Below are 20,451 nucleotides of genomic sequence, written 5' to 3'. Positions count from 1 at the left end.
CGTGCTGCGTAGCCCCGCCCATATCTCCCGCCCCGCGCCGCCTCGCCCCGCCCACCCCCCACCTCGTGCTGCGTATCCCCGCCCACCTCCCCCCCCCCCCCCCGGAGCCTGGCCGCGCCAGGGCCGTCCCGGAAGCTGGCGGTCTTCCGCGAGGAGCTGATTGGCTGGGCCTGGCCGCGCCCGGCCCGCTCCTTTCCCGAGTTGGGGTTTCGTGTTGGGAGGACGGAGTCATGGCGGGGGCGCATGGGCACTTGCGCGAGCTGCAGGGACCTCTGCTCCCACCCAAGGACCTGCTGGAGGAGGACGACGACTATCTGAGGGACGATGCGGAGGAGGAGGACGACGCCGGCTTCCTGGACGCCGAGGAGCTGTGCAGCGGGGGCGTGAGGGCGGCCGGCCTCCCGGGGCGCCTGCGCGGTGAGCGAGCGCCTGCCCCGGCGGGGGCGCGGGGGTGGGGCCCGGGGACGAGATCCGCGGTGGGGTCGCGGGCGCAGCGGCCGCCCGTCCTGGTCTGTCCTGCGGGAGGCGCCCCCGCCCTGGCAGGCTGCCTTTGGGGTGGCCTCGCTGTTCGTCCTGCTGAGGGTAAAGTGACAGTGGTAATGATACCAGCAGGGCCTGGAGCTGGTGCTGTGCGTCAAGCTGCGGCTCCACGTGTGTCGTCTCATTTCGCGTTCCCAACTCTCTGAGGCCGCTGTGTCGTCGAGGAGACGGGGCATGTCGAGCCTGTGTTCCCACTCAGCATCAGGGCTCGTAACTCTCTCCTTGTCCTGCCCGGAGTCGGATGTGTGGTTGTTTTTCAGCTACCTAGAAAACACACACACAGGAAACACCTCAAGTCATTGGTTCGTTAACTTGTGTTATCTCGTGATCCGTGTTTACCTTGTGTGGTTTCCTGTGCTGTAAATTGTACCTGTTATGTGTACGCTGTGACTGATATTGAAGAATATTTTCGTGTTCAGACCAGTGCTGCCCGGTGGAATTTTCTGTGATGGTGGCCTTGTTCTATATTTGCACTGTCCACTACAGTAGCCACCAGCCACAAGTGGCTGTTGAGAACTTGAAAATGCAGCTAGTGCAACTCAGGAGCAGAATTTTGAATTTTATTTAATTTTAATTAATTTTCAGGTATGTGCGGAGGATTTAGTCATTTATGCTAAAAGTATTAGTGACTGGCTACCGTGTTCCAAGCAAGGTCTTTGCTGCTGGGATTTCCTGGAGGGATAAGAGGATGAGGTTGCTGTCTTAATGGAGCTTACCTGATAGTGAATGAGACGTTCTTTAATCACAGAAGTGTAATATTACTTAGTGCTTAGAAGGAATAGTAAGTAGTGCTGTGGGAGGTCATAGTCATGAGATTCAGGGGAGGCTTTCCTGAGGAAGTGACAGTTAAGCCGAGGTCTGTACCAAATGAGGTAAACAGTAGGGAAGAGAACATTTAAGGCAGATGGAACAGCTTTTGCAAAGGCCCTGTGGTGGGAGGGACCATGGCAGTTTTTATAATTTTTATTTATTTATTTATTTTCCCCCAAAGCCCCAGTACGTAGTTGTACATCATAGTTTAACATCCTTCTAGGTGCTGTATGTGGGATGCGGCCTCAGCATGGCGGGAGAAGTGGCGCGTCGGTGCGCGCCCGGGATCCAAACCCAGACCGCCAGCAGCGGAGCGGGCGCACTTAACCGCTAAGCCACGGGGCCGGCCCCATGGCAGTTTTTAGAAACTGCATGAAAGTCAGTATTGAAATCCCGGTGGCATAGCTTTCAGTGTCATAGCAACATGCAGCTGTCACAGTATGACAACTGACAGGTGGTGTGGTTTCCTGACCTGGACAGGAACCCAGGCCATGGCAGTGAGAGCCCCAACTCTTAACCACTAGACCACCAGGGCTGGCTGCAGTGTACTAGAGGGAGACAGACAAACAGGGAAGTGGGCTGTAGACACCCCAATAAACATCTGTACAGGGAGCTGTGGCGGGATTAAAGGAGGTGGTGGATTTGATAAAACATTGGGAAGGAAGTTTTAAAATATCCAAAATTAACTTTTTTGTTTTTTTTAAGTTGTAATTTTGGATGAAAACACTCGAGAGCGATGTGAAGTGTTTGGACGTTTTCCAATAACGGGTCCTTGGTGGCGAGTGAAGGTAGAAGTAAAGCGTGTGGGATCGAGGTGCTATCAAGTTCAAGGATTTCCATCTTACTTTTTACAATCTGATATGTCCCCACCAGATCAACAACATATCTGTTCCCTTTTTCTTAAAGAATGTGGTGTCTCCGGTGATATTATAACTAAATTTTTAGCATGGGTAAATGAAGTATCAAGCTATGAAAACCTCAACTTTGAAAATCTTAGGGAAACATATAGAACTTTCCACAAGGAAAGTGAAAGGAATGGTGAAAAACAGTCTACACAGAATGAACAGGAGGAGTCATTACCAGATTATGAGAGGAGCCTCCCTCTGGAAAACTCAAGTAAGTGTGATTTTATCATCAAGTTTTAGTGTAATCGAGATACTTAATGACTAGTATATTTAAAATATTACCACTATAGTATGTTGGCATAGTATTCTTTTTTTAAATCGGTTTGATGAAAATGTGTTTATATTGTTTTTGGAGTATGTCATTGACATTCCAGATTCTTCATCTTAATGTGAAGAGATTGAGTTAGATGATCTTGAAGCTCCTTTCAGTTCCTTTGCAGCTCTAAAACTGTGATTCTGTCTCTCTCTCTGACTTTTGTGTCCGTAGGATTACCTTGAGTCATTAAGAAGAAGTTTAGTTGTCAGTTATTCTGTTTAAGAAGGTAGAGGAGAAAGGCAAGAATATGAGTAATCCATTTTAGACAAATTTCAGTCCAAAATGGTGTAAAATAAATTTTTAATATGGTTTGTTATCTGGACATTCACATATATGGAATATTTCATTTCTTAGTTATATCATATAGATTTGGCAGTACATCATTGAATGACTTCAGTGACATAAGAATCATGGTTATAGTCAGAAAAATGATTATAAAGGCTAATATATAAATGAATTATTTTTTATGCTTAGCTTTGAATTTACCTTTATATCATTGGGTCAAAAATTTTATTCTGATTATTTGCAAGCAAAAGGAAACAAAAGGCTAAGAAGTAGTTATCTAAGCATTTAAAGAACGTAAATTTTGGTGTTAAACACAATGAAAACCATCTCAGTACAAAAGAAATTGATACAATATGATGATGTTTCTTTCTGGTTAAAGTAAATTTATTAATCTCTCTTTGATTTGGATTTCTTGAACTGGTTGTGCTAAATGAGAAAGTTCATCAAATCAGTTGTTCTGTGAGCTCATTTGTATGTTTTGATTTGTTCTTTTCTGATATCCTGTAGTTCCATTTAGAAATGTAATGACAGCTCTGCAGTTTCCAAAAATAATGGAATTCCTTCCAGTTCTTCTGCCTCGACACTTTAAACAGCTCGTAAACTCGGGTTCTCAAGAGGTGTTGGAAAAGATAGAAGAGATTTTAAGTACACATCCATGGAAACTTGGATTTAATAGAGTAAGTAAGACATTTGCTTAGCATTTAGTGATCTTATATAAGGCAGGATTTCTCAGGCTTGACAACTTTTGCAACTCTTTCAACGGAAAAATATTTGTATGGACCTCAATGTTGGTTTAATTTTCTTTGAGTGTTAAAACTAAATATAAACTTCTTATGTCTATAGCTCTCATGCAATAGATTTATAAAGGAAAACAAAATAACAAAATAAATGACATTCATGGATTTACTTATATAATTTAATTTAACATGACGGGTTTTTTTGTAACTAAATTACCATTTGCGGCTTGAATACAGAGCTCCTGGAAGACACAAGTTCCTATGGGTTTGCAAATCCATTCTGCTCTGCAACTCAGTCCCCACTTTCCTGTTTGAACATTTGCAGACTTTCATTATTCATATGGTACATCATGATATCATTTGATTTTTTTTATTTGGCACAGTAATATCACTTACAAACGAATCACTTCTGTTCTTACTATTAGAGACCAAGAATAGTAAAGTGACACAATGCGGGTCCAGCGGTGTTTGAAACCAAGTATAGCACTTAGATCTTGGCAGTACTTAGTTATAGGTCGTTTTCCAAATGACGATGCAATTAAAAAATTCTGAGATAATTCTTGGATCCCCAACAATGTTTACAGACCCCCCGTTTCTCCCCAGTTTGAGAAATACTTGAATAATGGCTTTGTTCCCTACATAAAATGACTACGATTTCAGTATGCTTTGAGAAATAAGATTCTGGAACATTAGATTATTATGTATATTTATTCAGTAGAGAAGAAAGTCAGAGCAATGGGCATTCTGGGACTCCAGTGGGAAAAGGAGACTTGAAGTCCCTCTGTTCAGCATGTAAACCATCATCCAGAATAAAAACTTTTCCTGAGGTATTGTGTTAGTTTGCTAGGGCTGCTGTAACAAATGCCATGGGCTGGGGGGCTTAAACCACAGAAATTTATCTTCTCACAGTTCTGGAGGCTACAAGTCCAAAATTAGGGTGTCAGCAGGGTTGGTTTCTTCTGAGGGAGGCCTCCTTCCTTAGCTTGTAGATGGTCGTCCTCTCCCTGTGTCCTCACATGGTCTTCCTTCTGTGTCCTACTCTCCTCTTCTTGGAAGGACCCCAGTCATGTTGGATTAGGGCCCACCCTAATGATCTCATTTTAACTTTTACTCTTTGCTACTCTTTAAAGACCTTATCTCCAAATATGGTCACATTCTGGGGTACTGGCGGTTAGAATTTCAACATAGGAATTTTGGGGGACACAATTCAGCCCTTAAAATGTATGGAGGGCTCCAGGAGGGATGTCACCGTGAAAAAAAAATGGAGCTGGTGGATGACCTGCTGAGTGGGTCATGGTGAAGGAGTTCTGTTCCTCTTCTGTAGAGTTTGGGCTGAATTATTGATAGGCCCATAGAAAACGAGACAAACCAAGGAAACGAGGCAATCATTAACCTCATTAACACACGCATTCTGCAGAAAAGTTAATGTAACCATAGTACATCGTGTCGCTCAGCTGTGAATCCTGCTTATACCAGTTTAACCAAAATCAGTTAACAAAATGTGTACTTTTACTTTTTTCAAAGATGGGAGGAGGAGAAGCATGTGTGGAGGTGATGGTGTAAAAGAGAGATCTTCCCTAGAGAAAGACTTTCCATAGTAGAGAGTTAATACTAAATATCTAAAATTAAAGAAAAAGTCAAGGAATAGTATAAATAATACTTAGAAATGTGGAGACAAATTCTGGAGGAAATAACTAAAAGTGTTGAAGGTCCTGCCTTTAGAAGTCATGGGAAGTGAATGGCAGGGGATGCTATTTTTTGTGATAAGCCTCTTAGTGTTATTTGACTTTTGAAACTGTGTATTGTTTTGAGAAAATGTAATTTTAATTAAAAAATTATAGAGATCTTGAATCAATTAAAAAAGTTAGTGATGTATTAGGTACATGTACATAGTTTTTCTCCAAATTTAGTTGAAATACAGGTCTTCTGGGACTTAAACAATTATTAACAAATAACATAGTTTTTACTGTAATTCTAATAATACTCATCAACGTTTGTAATTTTTATGAAGCAACTTGAACTTGGTTTTCTTAAAGATAACCTGCAGAGAACTGAAGCTTCTGCGATGTGAAGCAAGCTGGGCGGCATTTTGTCAGTGTGAGGCTCTTCTCCGGTTGATGGCTGATTTGGAGAAGAATGCATTAATAATATATTCTGAGCTGAAGCAGATATGCAGAGAGCACGGGCACACATACGTGAAAGAAGCTGACTTGACTCCTCTGCTGTCAAACCGTATGTCTGTTGAGGGTGCTTGGCAGTCTCTGCGGTTTCTGAAGGATGTTGGTGTGGTGACCTATGAGAAGGCCTGTGTCTTTCTTTACGACCTTTACCAGGCTGAGAGAGGCATCGCCTCTTCCGTGTGTGACCTCATGACCAGGCCTCCGTGGCGTCTACACGTTGATATCAAAGAGGTGCTTGCGTCCATTCACACCACAGAACCTGAGGATTCAGGAGGTGATGATATGCTGAATGAAGGTGAACCGGATGAAGCAAGGTTAGAAAATTCCGTGGACAACCAGAACACACAGGACAGCGGTGACCATGTTTGGGATAATGGTGAAAATGAAGTTAATGCAGAAATAAGTGAAGTTCAGCTGGATCCGGATCAGGTGGCTGCTTTGGAGATGGTTTGCTCCAATGCTGTGACGGTCATCAGTGGGAAGGGTGGTTGTGGGAAGACCACAATTGTCAGCCACCTGTTTAAGCACATAGAGCTGTTGGAAGAAAGTGAAGTGAAAAAAGTGTGTGAAGATTTTGAACAAGACCAGGATGTCTCTGAAGAATGGCCTACCTTTATAGAGCAGAGTCCACTGAAGGTGGACAAGGCTATAGAAGTTCTCCTTACAGCACCCACAGGGAGAGCAGCTGGCTTGCTGAGACAGAGAACTGGTTTTAATGCTTATACACTACATCAGGTAAAACCTTTTACATTTCTTTCTAGATAAAACACTTGCCTTAATAACAAACTTTATTTTAGAGTTTATTTTTCATCTCTTCCTGACGACAATCGGTAGGCATTTATTGAATGTCTTCTGGATCCCTGCCGTGTAGCAGCTGATCATTGAGGTCAGTGTCCCTCACAACAGCGAGTCTGTAAACTGTTACTGGTTTGCAGTGAGATAGGAGCTAATGCCAGAGAGTACATCAGTGCATGGCTCCCTTCATTGAGAAAGTCTTATTATGAAAAAAAAAGTCAGGGCCCGCCCCGTGGCTTAGCGGTTGAGGGCGCGCGCTCCGCTCCTGGCGGCCCGGGTTTGGATCCTGGGTGCACACCGATACACCGCTTCTCTGGCCATGCTGAGGCCGCGTCCCACATACAGCAACTAGAAGGATGTGCAACTATGACATACAACTATCTACCGGGGCTTTGGGGGAAAAAAAGGAGGAGGATTGGCAATAGATGTTAGCTTAGAGCCGGTCTTCCTCAGCAAAAAAGAGGAGGATTAGCATGGGTGTTAGCTCGGGGCTGATCTTCCTCACAAAAAAAAAAAAAAAGAATCAATTTCTTAAAAAAAAAACAGCTAAACTACAGTGTATGCTCAGTGATGTAGTTTGTTTTGTTTCTGGCAAAGCTCTGTTTCTCATTGGGACTGGTTACAAACATGTCACAGTCCACAGACCGTATTTTGAAAAGCACTGGAGTTGGAAAAGAAAGGTTTATATTTTGTAGAATGAAAGTGAGGACTTTGATCACCTGGTTTAGTTCTTTATCTCCTTCCCTTGCACCAGTGCCTGGCAAATAGTCACATGATAAAAACTTCAAATGAATTAATATGCTTGAAAAAACTAGTTTGGGCTGGTTAAGAGTCATGGAGTTTTAAACTTGTAAAGAGTTAGAGTCCTCTCGCCCTGACCTGTCATTCTGTAGATCGAGGAACTTAGTCGTTGGAAGATTTCTGAAGGAAGTAATAATTGAATGGGACTCTGAAGGACAGGAAGGCTCTGGTGAGGAGAAGGGCCTTATATTCAGGGGAAAGACCTCTCCAACGGCATTGAGGAGAGTGATCATAGCGTGTAGAGAGGGTTTTGAGATGACTGCATTGATTGGAATGAAGTCTGTATTGCAAAATAATGGAAACTAAACTTGGTTTAGACTGGGAATTTGAACTTTAAACTTTGTAAAGTATTTTGACATCTCATTGAATCCTTGTAAACCAGTGAAGTGGGTGGGTAATGTTATTTTCCTTTTACAGAGAGCCAGTTGAAATTTGGGGGTGTTAAACGGCCTGCCCAAGATCTTAAGTCGATGCAGAACTAGCCCTTGAACTCAGATTTCTGACCGCGCAGCTTGTTGCTCTTTTCATGGTGCCATAATTTCCTCATTTAATGTAGACCTTGCAGACTTAAAGAAGCTTGGACTTGATTTCCTAGGGAGCTGTTTAGGTTCCCAAGCAAGAGAGTGAAGTGAAGAAAGTAGTTTTAAGGAAGATAACATAGAAGGATGGAACCGTGAGCCACCTCAGACGTTACTTTGCCTCTTTCCTTGATTTATCGCGTGAATGGATGTCGACCTGGAGGAGGTCAGTGGAGCTCGCTGGTGGTAGAGTCTCCTGATGAGTCCATGATTTTTCCCACTGTGCCTTCATGTCTGATGAGTCTGAAGGATTGAAGTAGGAGAGGCCAGGGAGGGATCGTTACTGCATTTCGTCTTATGTTCCAACTCTGATCAATTGGTGACATCTTACTGTCTGCTTGGGATGCTGGGAGAACATTTCTGAAGTCACGTTTAGGCTCGGGAGGGAGCGAAGGCACAAGGAGAGCGCTGAGGTGGCTCTTAACGCCGTTTATTGGTCATTCTTGCGCTAGGGCTACCAGATTTAGCAGATCTGCTGAGTGAGTACCAAATGTTGCATCGAGCATACTTACACTAAAAAGTCCTTTATTGTTTCTCTGAAACTCAGATTTAGCTGAGTGTCCTGTGTTTTATCTGGCAGTCCCACTTTGGGTTATTGGGGTGAGGGGAACCTAGCTATAAGGCTATTGGAGTAATCTAGATGCGCATCCATGGGGCTTGCGTTGAGTTGGTAGCACTAGAAATACAGTGGAAAGTGTCAGTCAGGCGTTTCTAAGATAACTAACTGAATATGTACAATAAAAGAAAGGAAGCAGTTGGTGGGGATTCCAAATGTCCTGTTGTGAGACAAGGCCACTGAGAGTGGGAGGTTTAGTTGAAGGGAATTTATGCATTTGGATGCGAAATATGAAGGCTTTTACTTAATAGATATATTGAGTCGAGTTTCAGTAGGAAAATTAAATAAAGATATGATACCATTTAAAACATCTGTATATACATAGATATGCACACTTACAACATAGAAACATTTCTGGAATGACATACACCAAAATATTTAACATTCTCTGTTGTAATTTTACAAATTTTATTCCCCATCTGTATTTTTTAAATAGTATTATTACCTCTATAATAAATAGTTTTTTTAGTTGTTTTATTGTTGTTGCTGGTGGTGGTTTTTTAAATGTTGGGGAAGTAAGAGAGTTTGAAATTCTAGAAGAAAATGTAGTATTTTCATAGTTAGGCTGGCCCTTTATTTCCAGAATGGAGTATTATGGTGGGGAGAAGAGGAGGCCCTCAGTAAGTGGGTTATCTCAGAAGGCCAGGAGAAGGTTTGTTTGGGAATAATCTTTTCCTGAGCTTTTTTTTGTGTGTGTGTGTGTGTGTGTGTGTGTGTGAGGAAGATCAGCCCTGAGCTAACATCCGTGCTAATCCTCCTCTTTTTGCTGAGGAAGACCGGCTCTGAGCTAACATCTATTGCCAATCCTCCTCCTTTTTTTTTTTTTCCCTTTTTCTCCCCTGAGCCCCAGTAGATAGTTGTATGTCATAGCTGCACATCCTTCTAGTTGCTGTACGTGGGACGCGGCCTCAGCATGGCCGGAGAAGCCGTGCATCGGTGTGCGCCTAGGATCCAAACCCGGGCCACCAGTAGCGGAGCTCGCGCACTTAACCGCTAAGCTACGGGGCCGGCCTGGGAATAGTCTTTTCTGTTAAAGTTCTGGGGAGTTTTCTGTGGTCAAGAGCGGTAAGAGAAGGGCTGAGATTTTTGCAGTGGATAGGGCTGTGCACGAAGCTTGTTAAGTTAAACACACTAAATACTCATTAAGAAGCAATTTTTGAACTATCTGACTTTTTTTGTTTTTAATGTATTTGTTCTATCTTTTCTGTGTATTCATCCCTATAACTTTTGTGTTCTCTATTTTTTTAGCCTTTTCTCTATGTTATTACACCTACATCCTGCCGCCCCAGCCATTTAAAAGTCTTGTTTTAAAATAACATGTTGTTAAATTTATTTCTTTTGTAAATTTTATAACTTGAATTTAGAAATGCCATACTTTGCTTGTAGGTCAATTATAGCTTCTATTTATGGAAGACAAAAATGGTGGAAAGGCCATGGAAATTTTCTTCGGTTAAAGTTCTGGTTGTGGATGAAGGGAGTTTGGTATCTGTGGGAATCTTCAAATCGGTTCTAAAATTATTGTGTGAGCACTCCAAACTTTCTAAGCTTATTATCCTCGGTAAGTTAACACATTGTTGGAATTTGAATCGTCCAGTTCGTAGCACTGTGGTTCGTAGGTTGTTGATTGCATTTCACTGTCTGCATATCCGTGTGCTACAAGTGGGAAGCCAATGCTCAGAGCCCTGCCCGCGCTGCCCCGAGTTCCATCTGCCCCGTCTCCTGGGCACCTTGGGCGGCTCTTTGCTTTGGCTGGGATGTTCGCTGGCTGGGATGTGAATGGAATAGAGTGACGAGGGTTACTGCTCATCTAAATGATGACTATTAAAATAGTAAAAATGTCACAGACTCAGGGTAAATCAGGATGCAGATCGTTTGGAAATAGTAAGGAGTCTGAATTATAGGCCACTTAAAAGTCATTTTATGATTTTAAGCTAATAACTCAAATTAGACCTCACCAGCCTCTTGAACCCTTTCCAGTTCTGATGAGATTCAGTTAGACTCTATTGAGTGGTGGTGCTCTGTAGACTCTTCGATCTAATGGAGAAAACTAGGATTGCAATGTGAGTGTCCAATTGTATATAAATTTTTTTTAGGTATTTGAGGATATTTTATAAGCAGTTGATTCTACTACTGGCTTAACCATTCTCCCAGTTTCCACCCAGAAAATGGTTTTTCTTATCTCTAGGGTTGGTTTGTTTGTTTAAAGTAAAAAGCAGAACAGTATCATTACATTACTGGAATGTGTCTATTACCAAATGCATTGTTTGTTTTATATTTTATATGTTCATTTATTTGAGGCCGTAGATTCTTCCTTGTTCAGTAAGACATTGAGCAAGGTCAATAAGTGACTAAATAGTACATATCCAAGGCCTGGTTTTTACATGTTGGCTAAAGCACTTGCTCTGCCCGGTTTGCCTGTGGTTACAGGTGTGGCAGAAGTTCAATTCAGAGTTTACCTGATTGTGATCTCACTATTTTTTTACATCTTATATTGTTTAATTTGATTTTTTTTGTTGTTAAATATTTTTAAAGACTTAATGTTCTTAAGTAATTTTAGACAAAGATTTTTTGGGCTTTTTTTCTCAGTTAGAGTAAGTCTTTATAGCATGTAGCAGTAGGGAGAAATAAAAATAATTTCTAAATTTCAGGACCCCAGTTACCTAAAACCTACTATGTCTGTGGTTTTTTTTTTACTTTTAGGTGATATTAGGCAGTTACCCAGCATTGAACCTGGTAACTTGCTGACAGATCTTTTTGAGACTCTTAAGCCAAGAAATTGTGCTATTGAACTAAAGACAAACCATAGAGCGGAATCTGAGCTCATTGTGGACAATGCTACAAGGTATAATATGACTAAAATTTTGCATTTTCTCTGTGTCGGATTAGAAATGAAAGGTAAAAACATACATATTAGGTTTAGAATTAGGGTGATTCAGTGCAGTACATTTAGCAAACCTATTCTGTCCTTCAGGTGTGTGTGTGTGTGTATATATATATATATATATATATATATATATACACACACACACACACCTTTTGCCCCACAGTTCGAAAAACAAAGTTAATATTTTTCATTACTGGTCCAGCATAAATTATTATTGAAATTTAAGAATGACTGTGTTTTCCTGATTTAAAAAGTGTATATTTGAATTAAAGTTGCATCAAGCTTAGAGACTAGAATAAGCCCAGGGGGAGCAGAGACTTAGAAATGAGTTTATTAGAGTTCAGGGGAGAAGTAGGGACAAAATTTCCCCTAATTTCTATAAGGGGAGCCCAAAGCAAAACAAATAAATATGGTAATTCACTCCTTGGTAAATCCTAGTGGCACCCACGGCATATTACTCTCCTTAAAGTAGAAGAGAATCCTCTTCCCTTAGTCTTTGCATGAGCCTTTAGAGTGATCCTCTGTAATAGATAGAATGGGACCTCAGAATACCAACAGACTTTTATTCATTGGGCCAAAATTTATCCTTGTTTTTGACTCTCTTTTACAAGATGTTGTTTTTGTTGCTTGAACATTTCCTTGGTTGGATGTCAGCAGAAGCTAGAACGCTCAGAACCTGCTTTCTCTCTGGCCCTGTCTGCCCTGGCTAGGACAGTGGGAGTAGAGGAAGAATTGACAGGAATAGGGTAGATGATGTAGGTCTGATTTAAGACATTAAGAAAAATAATGCAGTTGGATGTGTAATATTCTTTTCCTATAACCCTTCTGCTCCTACCTAAAGGCCACCTCATTTTTGGGATGTTGGTAGATGATTGGTCATTTTGAAGTCTGAAAATCTTGGAAGAATCTAAAGCATATTAGATTTCTTAGAACTCAGCTTTATCTGAAACTTAGATAAAGTTAGATAAGCTTAGAAATTCCTTTAGTAACCCTTTTGGTATCATTTGGGCTGAGCTGTGCTCCTTTCCTCATTTCTTCTTAATCATTGTCACCAAATATTTGATGACAGAATGATCCCGGTGACACCAGGGAAAGGCTTCTAGAGACAGAGGTATGTTACGTGTCCTGGGCCAGAAGCAAAACAGGAAGTCCATGGTGATTCTCAGAATCCAGAACATTGGATCTGCGATATTTCCAGCAGGGACAGCCTCCTTCCTCCCTTTCAACCCTGTTGGGAAAGGTTGAATAAGCCCCAGACTTAGCCTTCAAAGGCTGGAAGGCTGCTTCTGCCAGGAAGTCCCCGTGGGCTGCACCAGGGGGAGATTGGACTGGTCCTTCCTAAGTCCTGCTCCCTGTCTGGGGCTGCACTTGCTGGTTCTGGACACCTGCCCAGCCCAGGCCTGGCAGCCCTGTGGGTGAGTCATAGGTGGGGAGCTGCCCACTCACCCACCCATCCCAACCGCCCAGGGAGGGGCTGCACCCCAGGCACCCGGGCAGCTGGCGGATGGGGCCTCACACCCTCGACTGTCTGTCTCGATAATGGCTCCAGCTGGTATTGACGCCGCAGACATGCTGTGACTTGTGTTCTCCGAGGCCCCGAGTGGGCAGACACAAGAAAGCTGGAGCAAAGGGCCTGACAGCCATGACCAGCCTCTAAAACAAGGGCTGCAAGGCCTGTGCCAGGAGGCAGGAAGCATCGAGGGTACCGCTACCCTTGATGGCCAGGCTGCTGTTGGGTCTTCTCAGGGAGTAGTCTTCTTCCAAATAACCAAGGGGAGACTCTACTATGACAGGCAGCTGCCCCTTACTCTGTTTTCTGATAGGATGTGCTGGTCTGGGGAAAGAAAAGAACAAAAGAAGGATGAGGAGGGAATAGCAGCAAAGAGAAAATGTGGATACTTGGTTCCACTGGGAAAATGAGGCCTTGTACATGATGTACACAGAAAAAAGGAGAAAAGAAGGAGTATGATGGAAATGTACGGGAAGGGCCCCGAAGACTCCAAATTAGCTTAAATAGAAAAGGATATGGAGCCAGGTGGGCCTGGATTTGCCTCCTGGCTCCCCTGCCTTCTACCTCTGAGCTTGGGCCACCCAGCGCGGTTGACGAAGCTTAGTGTTGCTCACCTGTGAAATGAGGATAGTACCTATGTTGTGTGGTTCTTTTGCGTTCTGGAGAAGAGTAGGTCAGGGTTTCAGAATGGTGCTTAGTCAATTCCCTGACAATTTTTCCTAATGCTTTTATTTTGCTAGGGGTAAGGGACTGATTGATAACTGTAACATTATGGTCTTGGTAATTCTATTTTAAAAGTCAGTTACTATTTATAATGCATCTATGGGTAGCCTTTTTACCCTGTTTATTATCTATTATCAGATATTAGTTATTGTAATGACATTATCTCTGATCATATATGAAGACACATTTTTGGATACTAATGTTCTTGGTGTTTTGTTTTATCTTTATTTAAGAATCTCAAGACGCCAGTTTCCGAAATTTGATGCAGAGCTGAATATCTCTGATAGTGCAATATTCCCTGTCTCAATACAAGATAAAACATTTATTTTTGTCAGACTCCCAGAAGAAGAAGCCAGTTCTGAATTATCAAAAAATGATGATCAATCTCGTGAGTATAAACTTCTGTGTTATGGAGGGCTAAGTATTTCAGTTTTTTTTTTTTGTGAGGAGGACTAGCCCTGAGCTAACATCCGATGGCAATACTCCCCTTTTTTTGCTGAGGAAGATTGGCCCTGGGCTAACATCCATGCCCATTTTCCTCTACTTTATATGGGACGCCGCCACAGCATGGCTTGACAAGTGGTGCGTTGGTGCGCGCCCGGGATCTGAACCTGCAAACCCTGGGCCGCTGAAGTGGAGCGCGTGCACTTAACCGCTGCACCACCAGGCTGGCCCTTAAGTATTTCAGTTTTGTAATATAGTTATTAAATGACTAGTTGTAATTTTATTTGACAGTAAAGATAAATACTGCTAGTAAAAAATTAGGCACTGAAAATAAACTAATTTATCAATCATCAAAAGCCAGTTACCCTAGAATTTTGTAAAGAAGTAAGCTCTTGACACATATACACACTAAGGGCTCAGTAAATATTTGTTGAGTGAATAAATGAATGTAGATGATTAGTTTAAAATAGAGCAGAGCCCCAGTAATCCAAGTTCATTCAGGAGAAAGCGTGTCTTAATTAATGAAGGTTTTCGCTTACAGCAAATGGAAAAGTAAATACATTCGTTATTTTGAGTACGTTTGTGAAACAAACATCATGGCTGTCCAACTGTTGCCACGTTGGTTGGTCTCCTAATAGTTCTGTTTCTTACAAAATGGACAAGCAGTGCTTCTGATGATGGTTGACAGTGGGACAGAGTTGAGTGAGAGCACGGGATAGGGAATCTTCTCCCTTATGTGTGACCATGCCCCGTCACTTAACCATTTCTAAGATGGGGATCATTGTGACAGGGCCTGTGGAGCTGTTGTGAGGGTTGAGGCCATCCATCAGTTTTGAGGCTTTATTACTTTTTTGTGAATAATAGATATTGAATTATCTATTGCAGATGAGTTTATTTACATAGATTAAGCCTTTTACTCTTTATTATATTATAAACTTACTTAGCAAACTTTTTTTAATAGTGTAATAGTTAACTCAGAGTTGAGTTAGTGAAGATTTAAATGATTATTGTTGAGGATTTTTTGTAGTTGCCACAGTTCTTAAAGGTCTGTCCTTCCTGCTTAGCTGCTTTCACTCTGTATGTGAAATTAAGTGACAACAACTTTATCTGTAGGCCTTTCCTCCTTTGTGTGTGTCACCAATCTCAGCTCCCTTGGGTTAGTGGTATTCACATGTTGCAATAATCTTTTTTCTTTTTTTTTTTTTACTGATGTCTTAATAGTTTATAACATTGTGAAATTTTGCTTGTGCATTTTTGTTTGTCAATCACCATATACATGTCTCCCTTCACCCCTTGTGCCCACCCCCCACCCCCTTTGCCCCTGGTAACCACAATACAGCTTTCTCTGTCCATGTGTTGGTTTATATTCCACATATGAGTGAGATCATACGGTGTTTGTCTTTCTCTTTCTGGCGTATTTCACTTAACATAATACCCTCCAGGTCCATCCATGTTGTTGCAAATGGGACAATTTTTGTCTTTTTTTATGGCTGAGTAGTATTCTATTGTATATATATACCACATTTTCTTAATCCAATCATCAGTCGAGGGACACTTGGGTTGCTTCCACCTCTTGGCTGTAGTGAATAATACTGCAATGAACACAGGGGTGCATAAGCCTCTTTGGATTGCTGATTTCAGGTTCGTTGGATAGATTCCCAGTAGTGGGATAGCTGGATCATAGGGTATTTCTATTTTTAATTTTTCGAGGGACCTCCATACCATTTTCCATAGAGGCTGCACCAGTTTGCATTCCTACCAGCTGTGTATGAGGGTTCCCATTTCTCCATGTCCTCTCCAACATTTGTTGTTTTTTGTCTTGGTGATTATAGCCATTCTAACAGGCGTGAAGTGATATTTTAGTGTAGTTTTGATTTGCATTTCCCTGATGATTAGTGGTGTTGAACATCTTTTCATGTGCCTATTGGCCATCTGTATATCTTCTTTGGAGAAGTGTCTGTTCATTTCCTCTGCCCATTTTTTGATCAGGTTGTTTGTTTTTTTGTTGTTCAGTTGTGTGAGTTCTTTATATATTATGGATTTTAACCCCTTGTCAGATATATGTTTTGCAGATATTTTCTCCCAGCTGGTGGATTGTCTGTCCATTTTGATTCTGGTTTCGTTTGTCTTTTAGAAGGTCTTTAATCTGATGAAGTCCCACTTGCTTATTTTTCCTTTAGTTTCCCTAGTCTGAGTAGGGATGGCATCCGAAAAGATTCCTTTATGACCAATGTCAAATAGTGTGTTGCCTATATTTTCTTCTATGAGTTTTATAGTTTCAGGTCTCACCTTCAGGTCTTTGATCCATTCTGAGTTAATTTTTGTGCATGGCGATAGCAGATGGTCCACTTTCATTCTTTTGCATGTGGCTGTCCAGTTTTCCCAGCACCATTTATTGAAGAGACTTTCCTTTCTCCATTGTATGTTCTTAGCTCTTTGTTGAAAATTAGCTGTCTGTATATGTGTGGTTTTATTTCTGGGCTTTCAATTCTGTTCCATTGGTCTGTGTCTGTTTTTGTACCAGTACCATGCTGTTTTGATTACTGTTGCTTTGTAGTATGTTTTGAAGTCAGAGATTGTGATGCCTCCAGCTTTGTTCTTTTTTCTTAGGATTGCTTTAGCTATTTGGGGTCTTTTATTGCCCCATATGAATTTTAGTATTCTTTTTTCTATTTCTGTGAAGAATGTCATTGAGATTCTGATTGGGATTGCATTGAATCTGTAGATTGCTTTAGGTAATATGGACATTTTAACTATGTTTATTCTTCCAATCCATGTGCATGGGATATCTTTCCATTTCTTTATGTCATTGTGGATTTCTTTCAATAATGTCTTGTAGTTTTCATTGTACAGGTCTTTCACCTCCTTGGTAAGATTTATTCATAGATATTTTATTCTTTTTGATGCGATTGTAAATGGTATTATCATTTTGAGCTCTCTTTCTGTTAGTTCGTTATTAGCATACAGAAATGCAACTGATTTTTATAGGTTGATTTTGTACCCTGAAACTTTGCTGTAGTTGTTGATTATTTCTAATTGTTTTCCAATGGATTCTTTAGGGTTTTCTATATATAAAATCATGTCATCTGCAAATAGTGAGAGTTTCACTTCTTCGTTGCCTATTTGGATTCCTTTTCTTTATTTTTCTTGCCTGATTGCTCTGGCCAAAACCTCCAGTACTATGTTGAGTAAGAGTGGTGAGAGTGGGCAGCCTTAGTCTCATTACTGTTCTCAGAGGAATGCTTTCAGACTTTCCCCGTTGAGTATGATGTTGGCTGTGGGTTTGTCATAAATAGCCTTTTTTATGTTGAGGAACTTTCCTTCTATACCTATTTTGTTGAGAGTTTTTATCATAAATGGATGTTGGATCTTGTCAAATGCCTTCTTTGCATCTATTGAGATGACCATGTGGTTTTTATTCCTCGTTTTGTTGATATGGTGTATCATGCTGATTGATTTGTGGATGTTGAACCATCCCTGTGTCCCTGGTATAAATACCGCTTGATCATAGTGTATGATCTTTTTAGTGTATTGTGGTATTCGATTTGCCAATATTTTGTTGAGGATTTTTACGTCTATGTTCATTAGCGATATTGGCCTGTAGTTTTCCTTTTTTGTATTGTCTTTGTCTGGCTTTGGTATTAGGGTGATGTTGGCCTCATAGAATGAGTTAGGAAGTGTTCCATCTTCCTCTATTTTGTGGAATAGTTTGAGAAGGATGGGTATTAAATCTTCTTTGAATGTTTGGTAAAATTCACCGGAGAAGCTATCTGGTCCTGGACTTTTATTTTTTGGGAGGTTTTTGATTACTATTTCAATCTCTTCGCTTGTGATTGGTCTATTCAGATTTGCTATTGCTTCTTGGTTTAGTTTTGGGAGGTTGTATGAGTCTAAGAATTTATCCATTTCTTCTAGATTGTCCAATTTACTGGCATATAGTTTCTCATAGTATTCTCTTAGAATCCTTTGTATTTCTGTGGTATCTCTTGTAAGTTCTCTTCTTTCATTTCTAATTTTATTTATTTGAGGCTTTTCTCTTTGTTTCTTAGTATGTCTGGCTGAGGGTTTTGTCAATTTTGTTTATCTTCTGAAAGAACCAACTCTTTGTTTCATTAATCCTTTCTACTGTTACTTGGTCTCAATTTCATTTATTTCTGCTCTAATTTTTATTATTTCTCTCCTTCTGCTGACTTTGGGCTTTGTTTGTTCTTCTTTTTCTAGTTCTGTTAGGTGTAATCTAAGGTTGCTTATTTGGGCTTTTTCTTGTTTGTTGAGGTGTGCCTGTATTGCTATGAATTTCCCTCTCAGGACCGCTTTTGCTGCATCCCATATGAGTTGGTATGGCATATTTTCATTTTCATTTGTTTCCAGATATTTTTTGATTTTTCCTTTAATTTCATCAGTGATCCATTGGTTGTTCAGTAGCATGTTGTTTAATCTCCACATCTTTGTCACTTTCCCAGTTTTTTTCTTGTGGTTGATTTCCAGTTTTATAGCATTATGGTCTGAAAAGATGCATCTTATGATTTCAACCTTCTTAAATTTATTGAGGCTTGCCTTGTTTCCCAACATATGGTCTGTCCTTGAGAATGTTCCATGCGTGCTTGAGAAGAATGTGTAGTCAGCTGTTTTTGGATGGAGTGCTCTGTGTATGTCTACTAGGTCCATCTCGTCCAGTTTTTCATTTAAGTCCACTGTTTTTGTATTGACTTTTTGTCTGGATGTTCTATCCATTGATGTAAGTGGAGTATTAAGATCCCCTACTATTATTATGTTGTTGTTAATATCTCCTTTTAGGTTTGTTAATAGTTGTTTTTTGTACTTTGGTGCTCCTATGTTGGATCCATATATATTTATAATTGATATGTCTTCTTGGTGGAGTGGGGACACCAAATATACACCATTATATATTTCCCCTCTTTGTCTCTCTTAACCTGTTTTATCTTCAAGTCTACTTTGTCTGATATGAGTACGGCAACACCTGCTTTCTTTTGTTTGCCATTAGCTTGGAGTATTGTCTTCCATCCTCTCACTCTGAGCTTGTGCTTGTCTTTAGAGCTGAGATGTGTTTCCTGGAGGCAGCATATTGTTGGATCTTGCTTTTTAATCCATCCTACCACTCTGTCTTTTCATTGGAGAGTTCAATCCATTTACATTTAGAGTAAGTATTGATATATGAGGGCTTAGTGTTGCTGTTTTATTGGTTATTTTCCGGTTCTTTTGCATTTCTTTTGTTTCTCGTCCTGTGTGTTTGGGACTGCCAATTCAGTTTGGTTGTTCTGTCTTATGACTCTTTTAGTTTTCTCTTTATTTATCATATGTGATTTTGTTATGATTATTTGTTTAGTGGTTACCTTGAGGTTTGTGTAAAAAATCTTGTGTATGAGATAGTCCATTATCTGATGGCCTCTTATTTCCTTATACTAAGTCAATTCCATCTCTTTCCTCCTCCCCTTGTAAGTTACTCTTGTCACAACTTATTCTATCTTGTGTTGTGGATGTGTGTTTAAAGTGATGAGGTTATATTTATTTTTGGTGATTTCCTTCCTTTGATCTTTGATTTTGGTATTTAAGTGGTTGCTAACCTATTCCGGTAAAGATCTACTATTTTTCTGATTTTGTCTACCTATGTTTCTCCTTGCTCCAAGCTTTGTGTTCCATTTCTCTTCTTTTTTTCAGGCCCGAGGGCCTTCTTGAGCATTTCTTGTAGTGGGAGTCTCATGGCCATGGACTCCCTTAGCTTTTGTTTATCTGGGAAAGTTACTTCTCCATCATATTTGAAGGATATTTTCACTGGATAGAGTGTTCTTGGCTGAAAGTTTTTGTCTTTCAGTATTTTGAATATATCATTCTAGTCTCTCCTAGCCTGTAAAGTTTCTGTTGAGAAATCCGCTGAGAGCCTGATGGGAGTTCCTTTGTACGTTATTCTTTGCTTTTGTCTAGCTGCCCTTAATATTGTTTCTTTGTCATTGACTTTTGCCCGTTTTACCACTATATGCTGTGGAGTGGGCCTTTGCCTGTTGACATATTTAGGTGACCTGTTGGCTTCACTTACTGGTATTTCCTGCTCCTTCCCTAGATTTGGGAAGTTCTCAGCTATTATTTCCTTGAATAGGCTCTCTGTTCCTCTTTCCCTCTCTTCTCCCTCAGGAATACCTGTAATTCTTATGTTACATTTCCTAATTGAGTCGGATATTTCTCAGAGACTTTTTTCATTTCGTTTTAGTCTTAGTTCTCTCTCCTCCATCTGGAGCATATCTGTATTCCTATCCTCTGTAATGCTAATTCTTTCCTCCATATTGTCAGCTCCGTTCTTTAAAGATTCCA

The 20,451-nt window shown here is 40.7% G+C and overlaps 1 protein-coding gene across 1 annotated transcript in view; it reads left to right on the top strand.

Moving 5' to 3' along the window:
- The first annotated feature begins 201 nt into the window (after nt 1–201).
- Nucleotides 202–20,451, top strand: part of HELB (DNA helicase B) — a 37,926-nt gene continuing 17,676 nt past the window's right edge. The window contains exons 1-7 of the mRNA XM_058557698.1: nt 202–417; nt 2,056–2,466; nt 3,364–3,533; nt 5,630–6,508; nt 9,950–10,121; nt 11,264–11,405; nt 13,914–14,068. Of these exons, the coding sequence (XP_058413681.1) occupies nt 231–417; nt 2,056–2,466; nt 3,364–3,533; nt 5,630–6,508; nt 9,950–10,121; nt 11,264–11,405; nt 13,914–14,068 (2,116 nt within the window). The 5' untranslated portion in view covers nt 202–230. The remainder of the gene's footprint in view (nt 418–2,055; nt 2,467–3,363; nt 3,534–5,629; nt 6,509–9,949; nt 10,122–11,263; nt 11,406–13,913; nt 14,069–20,451) is intronic.

The sequence above is a fragment of the Diceros bicornis genome, chromosome 17 (genome assembly GCF_020826845.1).
Source record: "Diceros bicornis minor isolate mBicDic1 chromosome 17, mDicBic1.mat.cur, whole genome shotgun sequence".
In the NCBI taxonomy this organism is placed as follows: domain Eukaryota; kingdom Metazoa; phylum Chordata; class Mammalia; order Perissodactyla; family Rhinocerotidae; genus Diceros; species Diceros bicornis.
This window is presented reverse-complemented; position numbering and strand designations above follow the sequence as displayed.